Source organism: Zalophus californianus, chromosome 8 (genome assembly GCF_009762305.2).
Source record: "Zalophus californianus isolate mZalCal1 chromosome 8, mZalCal1.pri.v2, whole genome shotgun sequence".
Lineage (NCBI taxonomy): Eukaryota > Metazoa > Chordata > Mammalia > Carnivora > Otariidae > Zalophus > Zalophus californianus.
In genome coordinates, this window is record NC_045602.1 from 117,887,539 (window position 1) to 117,900,491 (window position 12,953).

Here is a 12,953-nt window from a genome sequence, read left to right on the forward strand (position 1 = left end):
AGAAGCAGACTCCCTGCCGAGCAGGGAGCCCAATGCAGGACTCGATCCAGGGACTCCAGGATCATGACCTGAGCCGAAGGCAGTCGCTTAACCAACTGAGCCACCCAGGCACCCTTCCCTTTTTTTTTTTTTAAGTAGGCTTGACACCTAGCGTGGAGCCCAACATGGGGCTTAAACTCATGACCCTGAGATCAAGACCTGAGCTGAGATCAAGAGTCGGACACTTAACCGACTGAGCCAACCAGGCACCCCTTGAGAGAGATCTTCATATTAAAAGTTTTTATATGTAAAATTAAAATTGAATAAAATAAAAATAAAGAACACTCTACATAGGCCAAACAAAACATCTGCGGCCCATGAGTAGGAGGACGACTGTCCAAACTAGAATAGTTTTGGAGTGAAAGGAGGTGCTATAATAATTATGCTAAGACAACAACCAAAACCTAGATAATCCAAGCAAACCAAGCTGTATGGTCATTATACCCCAGGGCCACTAGTGTGCTGCTTTTGCACAGCACAAAAGATAATCCTTGAGTTCCCTTCAAAATTTACTATGCTGGAGATATTTAACATACAGATAAGGAGCCATGATACACACACACACACACACACACACACACACACACACACACACACACACAGGAAGGTAAAACTAGATACAAAAATTTGTGTAACAGAAGAACCACCCAGTTAGGTAAGACTTTATGCTTGAAGAAACATCTCATATTATCTACAAAGAGGGGAACCACAGTGATGACCTAATCCAATCCCTTTTTTTTTTTTCTTTTACCAAAGAGAAAACTCAAGTACTAGCTGGATTAAATGGCTCAATGTTGGGGAGGTAAGAAATGAGACCAAGAGGAACAAGCCATTTCATAAACATAGATATAGCTAAATAAATTACTGAGAAAAAAATCCAGAATGCATGCAGGAAGCCTGCAAGTGGCTACAAAACTATAAAAGATTTTCAGCTCTATTTATATGGAAGCTATGGTTGTTATATATCATCCCATCTTTAGTAAGTAGTCAGAAGTTATTCAAATTGTGGCAGTAAATTAATTTACCCCGACCTGCTTTTCATAATTCTTTATCAGGCTTACTCCAATGTTCTGTTCTTTATAATTCTTTTATCAAAATCTCTTACAGCTATCTCTGCCAGTGCATTTAATTGACAGTACATATAGTCGGTCACAATCTTTAACAGCTCAGTTTTGCACATCACAAAAGATCATAGCGCGATTCTGCATTACAGCATTTTGCATCATGGCAGAGACTGAAACCTGGAAATCTCGACCCCGAGTCCTATAATGCTGAGAACTTGCTTAAAACATTGTTTTTTCCTTTGAGGCTTCTGCTGCTGACCCTTAAAAATCTTAGCCATTCACTTATAAGTACAGTACCTTTCTGTCAAAGAGTTTTGAAATATATGGCTTAAAGTAGTGCTCCTTTATTCCTTTTGCTTCTACTAGAAGTCCATCATGCAGTTCACACAGTACAGCAATGATGCAGGGAGGCTCTTCAGAAGCCCTAAAGTCAGCAGTATGGAAATCAGATGGTAAACCTAGTTTGATAAGGTATTAAGAGCAAAAGGAAATGGTTAGAAGAATATGGTCAACTTTTAAAACTTTTTAAAATACTGATGACCAGTTTTCAAAAGTAAATAATGTCTTACCTTTAAATGATGGATTCAGCAAGTCACGTCTATTTGGGCATATAATGGCATTGGCAAAAATGAGATCCAAGCAGCACAGAAGTAAATGGTAAGAATTTACCAAATCATCTCCAATCATACGAAAATTACCTTTATAAGAAAAAAAAGACACAAAGACCAGAAACCTCTCATGTCAAATAACACCAAATTCCCACAGCAGAAATGTAAAACTATTGAAAGTATCACCTTACCCTTAGTATAAACAAAGAGTGTCCAACAGAAATTAAAGAGATCCTTAACACTGCAAGGAATCCTCCTAGAAAGGAAAAAATGTACTTCTTAACTAACTTGCTAAATATCACTCCACATTGTCATTTAAATTGAAACAGCAAATATAAATAACAAGTCAAATTACATGTAAAATTCCATTCACAAAGGACAATTTATGGTTCATTAAATGGACTTAAATAAATAAATCTTTCTAATCTGCATAAAATAAAAAGACCATAAAAAATAAGTGAAAATATTACCCTGAATTTCCAGATATGGTAATTATAAATGGATTTTTAAAAAATTTAAATTTTTTTGCAAGTGGATACTTCTGATAAAAAGCAGACTTTAAAAAATGCAAATTTCCAAAGTTTATAGCATAATTTGTATTATTTTTATGTCAATTATTTAATTAAGGGTCTTACCTCTGCTTCCTGCTTCGTGGTAACTTTGGTGGCTCTTCATATGGATTTTGAAATATATCTAAAAAAATTGGCTCAAATTTTTTGAAAATTACAGTAGACACCTCAAAATTTCTTTCTAGCCTTTCTATACGTTCACGAAATTCTTGTGGCAGGTTTGACATGTCCATCCACTTCTTCATTTTACTAAAAAACTGTATTAAACTAAACAAAAAAAAGCAACTATATTTATTTATTTACTTATTTTAAAAAAGCAACTTTAAAGTGAGTCCATATAATGGACAAATTAACATTTTATTTATGCCTATGAATCTTAAGAATCTTATTTTTTTAAAAGAAAGAATCTTTACTTAAAAGCCTAAATTTATTTAAAAAAAAAAAAGGCAACTGAAAAACCTCACTCCCAAGTGCTATGAAATTACTCCAGCTCCCAGAATCACTATGGGAATATAGATTTTGAATTAGTAGTCATTACATAAATGTCTGCTCCTATGCATGAAGTGATGGTACCTATCTACTTCTTTTATTCCCTACAGCACCTAGACATTAATTTGTATATATATTACAAAGTAAATGTCAACAGACTGAGTTCACAAAATTAGTTTGAGGACAGATAGAATCTCCCAAATAGTGCATTGTGGAAGTTGATCACAAAGCACCAGATAGTTCTAGTTTAGGAATACAATTCAAGTGTTTATGTTCCAATATGTGGTTCCACCATCAAATATAAATGAAGAAGGTAGTACATAACCAGAAAATCACTTAATAGATTATTATTCCACCTTTCTGGCTTATTCAATTATGGGTACATTTTTTATGTCCCCATGTTAGTATGGTCTTAGACTGAAAATTTGTAGTGTTAAAGTTCATTTAAGTGTCTAGCGTTATATACAGAATTTTTTTTTTAGGATTTCATTTTTAAGTAATGTCTATATCTAACCTGAGGCTCGAACTGCAAACCTGAGATCAAGAATCGCAGGCTTTATACTGACTGAACCGGCCACGTACCCCAGAATGATACTTTTTTTTAAAAAGGTGATGGAAGACATCGTCAGCTAATTATCCATAGGTATTCAAACTCCAGATATGCTGACTGAAATCTGAGAATCTAAGTCCTTTAAAAGATTCTTTTTTTTTTTTTAAAGATTTTATTTATTTATTTGACAGAGAGAGACACAGCGAGAGAGGGAACACAAGCAGGGGGAGTGGGAGAGGAAGAAGCAGGCCTCCCGCAGAGCAGGGAGCCCGATGCGGGGCTCGATCCCAGAACCCTGGGATCATGACCTGAGCCGAAGGCAGACGCTTAACGACTGAGCCACCCAGGCGCCCTCTTTAAAAGATTCTTATCAATAACAGCAACAAGAATTTTTTTGCCAGATTACTAAATACTTATTTTGGCTAACAAGTTAGAGTCCCTTATAGGGACTCCTTATAGGAGACTTTGTTTTGGAGGCAGGGATGCTGAGCATGTCAAATTCTTTCCTTTTTTTGAGGAATTCCCCAGTTTTGAATCTTGCTAATAGACAGATCAGCTTCACTCAAGTTAGGGTAAGGAATAAAACCTGAGGTCCTTGATACATATTTGGGATTTTGAATCTGGAGCTGCTGTTGCAGAAAACTGAACAAGTGATAAATTCTTATAGCAGGATCAACAGCAACATTCAGCTATTAGGGACAAATACAGTGGCAATGCCCAGGGATGGCACTGCTGGCCATGTTAAGTCCTGTCCTTGTTAGATGAATTCTTGTGATATGCTTTTTGGCTTTAGCCAGACTCATTTTGTTCCTGGACGTTTTCCAAGTCTATTTTCTCAAGTCATCGTAAAGACTTTGTCAGGTATTCGGGGCGCCTGGGTGGCTCAGTCATTGGGCATCTGCCTTCGGCTCAGGTCACGATCCCAGGGTCCTGGAATCAAGCCCTGCATTGGCTCCCTGCTTGGCGGGAAGCCTGCTTCTCCCTCTCCCACTCCCCCTGCTTGTGTTCCCTCTCTTGCTGCATCTCTGTCAAATAAATAAATAAAATCTTTAAAAAAAAAAAAGACTTTGTCAGGTATTCAATATCCTTTCAGTAAATTTCTTTTCTCTTTAAGTTAGCCAAAGTCAGTAGTTGGCATCTGTTTTTTATAAACAAGATGCTTGACTAATACATCCTCATGTAAATCCACTGTATTTATTGCTATTTCTAGATTGCTGTTCTAACCTGGAACAAAGTACATCAGAATGTTTGGAAACAAAAAAAATTATAGCATTATTATTACTTCACCTGTGAGTATGATTTTTTTTTTTAAAGTAAAATAAGCAGCAAAGTAAACTTCCTAGCTTTCAAAACAATTCTGTTCATTGGAATTCTGTCGTAAAGAATACATTATTCCAGGGTGCCTGGGTGGCTCATTGGTTAAGCGTCTGCCTTCCACTCAGGTCCTGATCCCAGGGTCCTGGGATCGAGCCCCAAGTCGGGTTCCCTGCTCGGTGGAGAGCCTGCTCCTCCCTCTCCTTCTGCCACTGCTCCCCCCCATCCCCCACCCCACTCGTGCTCTCTTGCTATCGCAAATAAATAAAATCTTAAAAAAAAAAAAAAAGAGAATACAATACTCCAATAAGCACATGAAAAGAAGCTCCACATCATTGGCCACTGGGGAAATAGAAGATACCATTTCATGCCCACTAGAATGGCCAGAATAAAAAAGAAAATAACACGTATTGGCAAGGATATGGGTAAAATGGAAGCCTCAAACTCTGCTGGTGTGAATGTAAACTCGTGTAGTCACTTTGGAAAACAATCTGACAGTTCCTCAAAAGATTAAACATAGAGTTCCCCTATGACCCAACAATTCCATTCATACATATATACCCAAGAGAAATGAAAATATATGTCTACACAAAAACTTGCACACAAATGTTCACAGCAGCATTATTCATAATAGCCAAAAGGTGGAAACAACTCAAGTATCCATCGACTAATAAGTGGATAAAAAAATGTGGTATATCCATAAAATGGAGTATTATTCAGCCATAAAAAGGAATGAAGTACAGATAAATGCCAAGGGCTAGGAGGGAGAAGGAGCTATTGTTTGTTATGAAGTTTCAATTTGGGAAGCTGAAAAAATTCTGGAGATGGATGGTGGTGATGGTTGCATGGCAATGTAAATGTATTTAATGCCACTGAAATCAGACGATAAATTTTACGTATATATATATTGTTTAAAGATTCATTTATTCATTTATATATAGAGAGAGAACACTTGCGTGCTCACGCGCAGGTGGGGGGAGGGACAGAAGGAGAGAAGCACACTTACTGCTGAGCTGGGAGCCTGACACGGGGCCAGATCCCACAACCTCGAGATCATGACTGAACTGAAATCAACAGTCAGATGCCCAACTGACTGTGCCACCCAGGTGCCCCTATGTTATGTATATTTTACCACACACTAGAGTAGGGATGGTAAATATGGGGTGTATGTCCCAAAAGCAGCATACTACTGAATTTTAATGGCACTCAAAAGATAAAAAAGAAAATCACTTTGTAAAAATTTAGTATCCTCAATGTTCCAATTAAAATGTGTAAAAAATAATTTTTCATGAATGAAATATTCATTAGGTTCTATTATAATATGAAAATAATGAATGAATGAATGTCACCTTGATTTAAATCATAAGTTACTGAAAAACTCATGGAAAATGTGGAAAAATTACTTCTCAATACTTAAAACAATGAGATGCAGACAACTTTATTAAAAATTCAAATTGCACAACAGATACTACTTTTTAATATTATACTTAATAGCAAAAGAATTTTTTAGTTGAAACTTTTTTTTAAAGATTTTATTTATTTATTTGTTAGAGAGAGAGAGCACAAGCAGGGAGAGCGGCAGGCAGAGCAGGCAGAGGGAGAAACAGGCTCCCTTCTAGAAGGAGTGGCTGGGTCTTCAGGGACCACCCCGCCCCCCATCAGGCTCCTTAAGGTAACATCAGCCATTTTTAGATTGGTTCTGTTATCATGCCTTCCCACTGCCCCATGTGAGTCAAGAACTCCCACAGCCTGCCCTCTATCCTCGCCCAATTCTGCAGGTGGAGACTGGTAGTCTAGTATCCTTTTTGAGATACTATTTTCATTTTCGTGAGAATCTTTGTAATAATAAAATGGTACATTTCTACCAAAAAAAAAAAAAGAAAGAAACAGGCTCCCTGCTGAGCAATGTATGTATTTCATCTGAAATACATTTCACAATGATCTGTCTGTAATCACAAAGAATTGGATAAATGGTCATCAACAAGGGGTTGGGTAAATATATGAAACATCCTTATCTTAAGTCCTAGAGTGCGGAAGAGCTACTTATGGTGATATGTAAGAATTACCAAAATATAGGGCGCCTGGGTGGCTCAGATGGTTAAGCGTCTGCCTTCGGCTCAGGTCATGAGCCAAGGGATCTCAGGGTCCTGGGATCGAGTCCTGCATCGGGCTCCCTGCTCCTTGGGAGCCTGCTTCTCCCTCTGCTTCTCTCTCTCTCTCCCTCTGTCTCTCTCCCTGTCTCTCATGAATAAATAAATAAAATCTTAAAAAAAAAAAAGAATTACCAAAATATAAAGAAAAGCAACTCAAAACAATACATATAGGATGATCTCATTTATGTTTTAAAAAAACAACTAAAATACTGAAAAACAGATTTTTTTCTGCTTAACAATTTATTGGGGTGCCTAGCTGACTTAGTCGGTGGAGCCTGCGACTCTTGATCTCAGGGTCGTGAGTTTAAGCCCTACATTGGGTGTGGAGCCTACTTAAAAAAATATATATATATATTTTGACAGTAAATTGTTTAAGTGGTTAATTCTGGGGAGAGAAAAGAAAGGGACATCTTTATACTCTCAAACATTCTGTATTATTTGAAAGTTTGTGAACCTTTTTAAAAATTATGGTAAAAGTATATATAACATAAAATTTACTATTTTAACCATTTTTAAGTGTAAATTAAGTGGTATTAAGTACATTCCCACTGTGCAATCAAACCACCATTTCCAGAATGTTTCATTATCTGAAATTTTTATGTGCTTATACTGCTCCAAATTTTAAGTTATTCTTTTTTTGTTCAGTTTCCCCAACAACCTAATATTATAAAGTATAGGGAGGTTTTGCTCAATTAAAAAAATTACCTGAACTCCACCAATCTTAATTACACTTTCATTTTATTTTTATCATCAATGACAAAAACTGATATTTATTAAAGTTTTAAACATTGTCTTGAATGTATTATTTTTCCACTTATGCAAACTAAAATTGTTCTGAGAGACTTTTTTTTTAATTTAGCATGAACTGAAACTTACTTGCTCTCCCTTGATAGGTCTTTTAAAGTTTGTCTTCCATATTGGAAACCCAGGACAGCAAATAGACAACCACCTCAAATAGTTCTGTCATGGGTGAAAAACCCAGAAACAGAGAACATTACCACCTACCCAAATCTGGGTCACTCCATTTCTTTTGTTTTGTATCCAGGCAAATAGTTCCATATGATTAATATTAGAGCAAGTAAAAGCTGTAACTAAGACACACTGATTATTTGTTGCCCAGTAAAAAATATTAACTATACAGCAGAAAAACAGGACAGCACGTTGAGCAGATAATAAAAATTAACACAAGCAAAGCACATGGATATCATGCCTCCAGATGTGATACAGTGAGGACACAAAATTATTTATGTAGTTTTCTATATGGGCATGTATAACCTGACTCTAATCATTAGAAAACATGAGACAAATCCAAAATGAGGAGTAATCTATTAAAAAGGGGTTTGGGGGGTGTTCGTGGACTATATTCTTGCTGTGGAAATATTCCTAATTAAAGGAAACTAAACAGATATGATAAGTGAAGGTAGTACCTAATCCTAGATTGGAATATTCTTTTAAAAAATTGCTATAAAGAACATTATTGAATCAACTAATAAAACTAGAAGAGATGATAGATTAAATTATTATATCAATGTTAACTTTACTGAAGTTGATAACGGTGGTAGTTACCTAAATATACAATGAAGTATTTAGGGGTAAAGGGCTGTAATGCATGCTACTTACTTCGAAATGGTTGAGGAAAAAATATTTGAGAAAGATCAAATGACAAAGCATATGGAATAAAGTGTCAATAATAAGTGAATTTGGGTCAAGGGTATATGGGTGTTCTTTGTGCTTTCCTTATTTTTGCAACTTTTCTAAAAGCTTGAAATTTTTCCAAATTTTAAAAAAATAATGAAAAAATTATAGATTAAAAAGATTAGTATAGAGGTCTCTGGCTGAAGTCAGAATTTGAGGAAGAAAGGCAATGGAAGAATATGAGAATTGGAAAGGAATACCTATAGGACAACAAACTTAAAATGGAATAGAGTTACGCAAAAATTAAATTCCAAAAGTAAATTTAGTACTTATAAAAGAGTGTTTGAAAAATCAAAGTGCTTTACCTTAGTTTAGCCGAACGCAGTATTCTGGTAAGTGAAACACAATTTCCTTCCATGATACCCTTCCCAACAGTGGGAATAATGCTTTTGCGGCATGCAACATATAATGAACATGCCAACCAGTGTATAACTTCTCCCTGGCAGGCAAAAGACAAACAGCAAAGTGAATATATTATGTTAAAATGCTTGAGTTCTAGAACCAGAAAAGATCTTAGAACTATCTGGTCTTACTTTCATTATGTATATAACAGTCCAGAGCAGTGAAGGTTATTTGCTAAGGTCACAAAGCTTAGTTTTGCAGTAATGAGTATAAAACTCTTATTCTCAGTCCTGTGTAAGATGCTAAATCAGCACTAATCTAAAAATAGATCTCTCACCTACACCCCAAATCCAATATTATTGAAAGAGCTCTCTTAAAATTTCTCAGCATTAGCTTTCTTGATTTGAAACACTAGTCTTGGCCTTGATGATGCTTAAGTTCCTTTCCACCATTCCAGTTTCATGTTTCTTTTTTAACCAGTTTGACAGAGAAAGCAAAGAAGAGAGTAGAAAGTTGGCAAGGGAGTCACACATAAAAAGTTCGTATCTATCTTGTACAACATAAAGAAGACCACCATCTTTGTGAGGTAAAAATTTGGGGATTTATCCAATCTTAAAATAGTAAGTAAGCCTATTTCAGCAGATATCTCAATTTACAATGATATAAAAAGCATGACATTTGGGAATTCAACACTTGTCTGCCTTAGACTTGAGATATCGTCAAGCTAGAATCACTTCATGACTTTACCACTGAACTACTTATGTAATTTAAGGATTCAGAATTAGACACAAATCTTACAGCACAGTTCTGCAGAGCCTCTTTAAGACCTGTCTCTAAAAGAATAAAAGCATTGAAAGATTTCTTGTAATAATCGAAAAGGGAAGGACAGAAATGGGTGACCACCAATAGAATTAAAACCCAGTGTTACTACCCTAATGCAGGGAGAAGTCTTATTTGCTCAAGGTATTAAATGAGGCATATAAGCTTGTGGTTTGATATTTTTAGAAGCTTTTTTTTCTTTTTTTTAAAGATTTTATTTATTTATTTGAGAGAGAGAGAAGGAGAGATAGAGAGCACGAGAGGGAAGAGGGTCAGAGGGAGAAGCAGACTCCCTGCTGAGCAGGGAGCCCAATGTGGGACTCGATCCCGGGACTCCAGGATCATGACCTGAGCCGAAGGCAGTCGCTTAACCAACTGAGCCACCCAGGTGCCCTAGAAGCTTTGATTAACAAATTTTGGGGAATAGCATCCAAGTATTAGAGAGCCATTGGATACAGTTTACTAGATGAAAACACCATTAAGATAGAGAAAATTTAAGTACTGGTTTTTTTTTTTAAAGATTTTATTTATTTATTTGAGAGAGAGAGAATGAGATAGCACGAGAGGGAAGAGGGTCAGAGGGAGAAGCAGACTCCCTGCTGAGCAGGGAGCCCGATGTGGGGCTCGATCCCGGGACTCCAAGATCATGACCTGAGCCGAAGGCAGTCGCTTAACCAACTGTGCCACCCAGGCGCCCCAAGTACTGGTATTTTTGCTCCCCCCCCAAAAAGTAACTGTATTATTTAAATTCTTTGATGCTAGACCTTAGAAGTACAAAGATAGTTTCTGACCTCAAGTAATTCCAAATCTAGAGTGAAGAAAAGGAACAAATAATGGTTATCTTTAATTGTTGAGATATATGCTATAAGAATTGAAGATAAAATGTGAGAGAATATAGGAGAGTAACCGATTTTGAGTAGAGGTCAGAGGATTCACAGAGGGAGACTTAAAATTGGTTAAATGGCAAATCACCAAAATGTAAGAGGGGAGAGGGAAAGGCAAGGGGAAATATAAGTGGAAGCCTGTCTGGTATACTGACAGGGGTAGGAGCTGGGGAGAAGGCTTAAGAAATAGTAGATATATGAAAATACCTACTCCAAGAGCCTTTCACCAAAAACAAACAGAAGGAAAAAAAAAAAGAGGAAAATAAGACTTGGGACAGAATAAAGTCACCAAATCTTAATTCACACATCTGTGCTTTCTAAATCAAACATTTAAGATGTCCTGATCAACTCCACCTAGTTGACTTAGTTCTTCAATCTACCGGTTGTAGGGAGTGAGGGAAAAGTTTCCAGACAGAGGGAATGTCATGGAGAAAACACTCAAGTGGGAAGAAACTTGACATATTCAAGAATTTGATGCGCGCCTGGGTGGGGCAGTTGGTTGAGCATCTGACTCTTGGTTTCCCCTCAGATCATGATCTCAGGGTCCTGGGATCAAGTCCTGTACCCGGCTAATAACACAGTCAGCTTGAGACTTTCTCTCTGCCCCTCCCCCCCGCGTGCTCTCTTTTTTCTCTCTAAACAGACAAATCTTTAAAATTTTTTTGAAAGAGGTGCCTAGTTTAATGCCTTGACTACACTTTGCACTGAGTAAATGTTTATTCAATGACAGATCGAAAGAGGTCTTGGGAAGTCAGAAATGCCTTCTCAGGCTTTTAAAAATTAGTTTGTTTTCATTGAGTGGCCATAATTCATAATCTCCCTCACTTTCCTATTCTTCGTTCAGCCCAGTCATGCCACCCACGGGTGCAGGTCGCTGTCCTTTATCCAGTCTACCCAGTCCTACCCCAGAGACATATGAGTGTCTCAGGGGTGCCTGAGTGGCTCAGATGGTTAAGCGTCTGCCTTCAGCTCAGGTCATGATCCCAGGGTCCTGGGATCGAGCCCCGCAACACTACCTCTGCCTCTGCCTCTCCCCCTGCTCATGCTATCTCTGTGTCTCAAATGAATAAATAAAATCTTTATTAAAAAAAAAAGTAAGAGCGTCTCTCAGGTATTTTCCCCCTCAACACTCAACTCCAAATACCCAACTACATGCCTCTGAACCCAGCAATTAATTATTTCACAGGGTGGTGAGTCAGTGCGTCCAGGCCCTTGGATTATGCAGGAAAGCCTCTGAATTTAAGGCTACTGGGGTAGTATGCTGAAATACATCCCATCGCAATGCTACCTCTACAATGGATTCCTATAATTAGCAGAATGACCCTGGGCAGCACAGTCCTCTGGGCCTTGACATTACTACCCGGAAAGCAGGTATAATACTGCCCTGCCACGTTCACAGGGCTAATGGGAGGACTCCATACGAGAATGGTTGGGGAAAAAATCCAATAATGACGGCCTACGCTTATTTTATTCAGAGCCAGGCGCTGCGCTAAGCATCAAGATACTGAGACGGGAGGAGTCAGGGGCTGAGCCGCCCTTGCCGATGATGGCTTTCATCACAGCGAGCAGCCCACACCTCCGCCGCCGGGGTGACGCGGTTCGAAGGCTCGGACTCCTCGGCCCCGTTCCACCACTAACCACGCGCGCTTGGGCACGCTGCTTAGGCGCTCCCATGGAACGGCGATCACAGCTCGAGTTCCCAGGGTTGTGGCGAGAACGGAGTGAGATGACATATTTAAAGGGCTGGGCGGTGGTGTCGGCACTACAATTCACTTCAGCTTTTACCATTCCGGCATTTGGTTTTTTAACAGATTTACGGGCGCTATCATGATGTCTGCGGCGCTCGGCGGGAAGCGGGTCTGGAGTCTAGGGGACCCCCGAGGGGCGTGCGACCGCAGACAAGCCGCTCCTCTTCCGGACTTCGGTTTCCCGCCTCAGAAAGAAAATGGAAAGACGGGTCTACACCCGCCCTTCCAGCTCCGCACTCGGCGGCGCCCGGCGGGGCAGCGACCCTTCCCGGTGGGGAAACTCCCACCGCCCCACAGGGTGGGGTAGGGGCGGGGCAGGGGTGGGGCCTGGCGGGGGTCGGGTCCGGCCGCCCCACCTGCCGCCGCTCACCTCTAGGCTGTAGTTGCCCCGGATGGCGGTGAAGTCGTCCAGGGCTTCGGCCGCGCTCCCCTCGTCCAGGTTCAGCTCCTGGCACAAGGCCTGCAGGGCCTCCCCAGCCGCGGCGACCACCGCTGCCCCCTCAGTGTGCGGCTCGTCCTCGAACATCCCTCAGGCCGCGGTCACAGCCCCGAGGCTCCTTTCTCCCTCCTGGGCGCGCTACCCACAACCACCCGCGCCAAAGCGCGCGAAAGTCGATGGCTTCAGAACGACGTCTCCCCGATGGTCTGCATCCGCGCTTCTCAAAAAAGTCCGTTTCTC

At 39.4% G+C, this 12,953-nt stretch overlaps 1 protein-coding gene across 3 annotated transcripts in view; it reads right to left on the reverse strand.

Moving 5' to 3' along the window:
* The window catches only part of RBL1 (RB transcriptional corepressor like 1), a 60,464-nt gene extending 47,511 nt beyond the window's left edge, over positions 1-12,953 (reverse strand). The window contains exons 1-6 of one of the 3 annotated variants that reach the window (XM_027623728.1): positions 12,645-12,953; positions 8,787-8,920; positions 2,347-2,547; positions 1,903-1,967; positions 1,673-1,801; positions 1,401-1,561 (exon numbers count right to left, since the gene is read on the reverse strand). In XM_027623728.1, the coding sequence (XP_027479529.1) occupies positions 1,401-1,561; positions 1,673-1,801; positions 1,903-1,967; positions 2,347-2,547; positions 8,787-8,920; positions 12,645-12,800 (846 nt within the window). In that variant the 5' untranslated portion in view covers positions 12,801-12,953. The remainder of the gene's footprint in view (positions 1-1,400; positions 1,562-1,672; positions 1,802-1,902; positions 1,968-2,346; positions 2,548-8,786; positions 8,921-12,644) is intronic. The other 2 variants (XM_027623727.1, XM_027623729.1) reach the window with 2 other exon arrangements.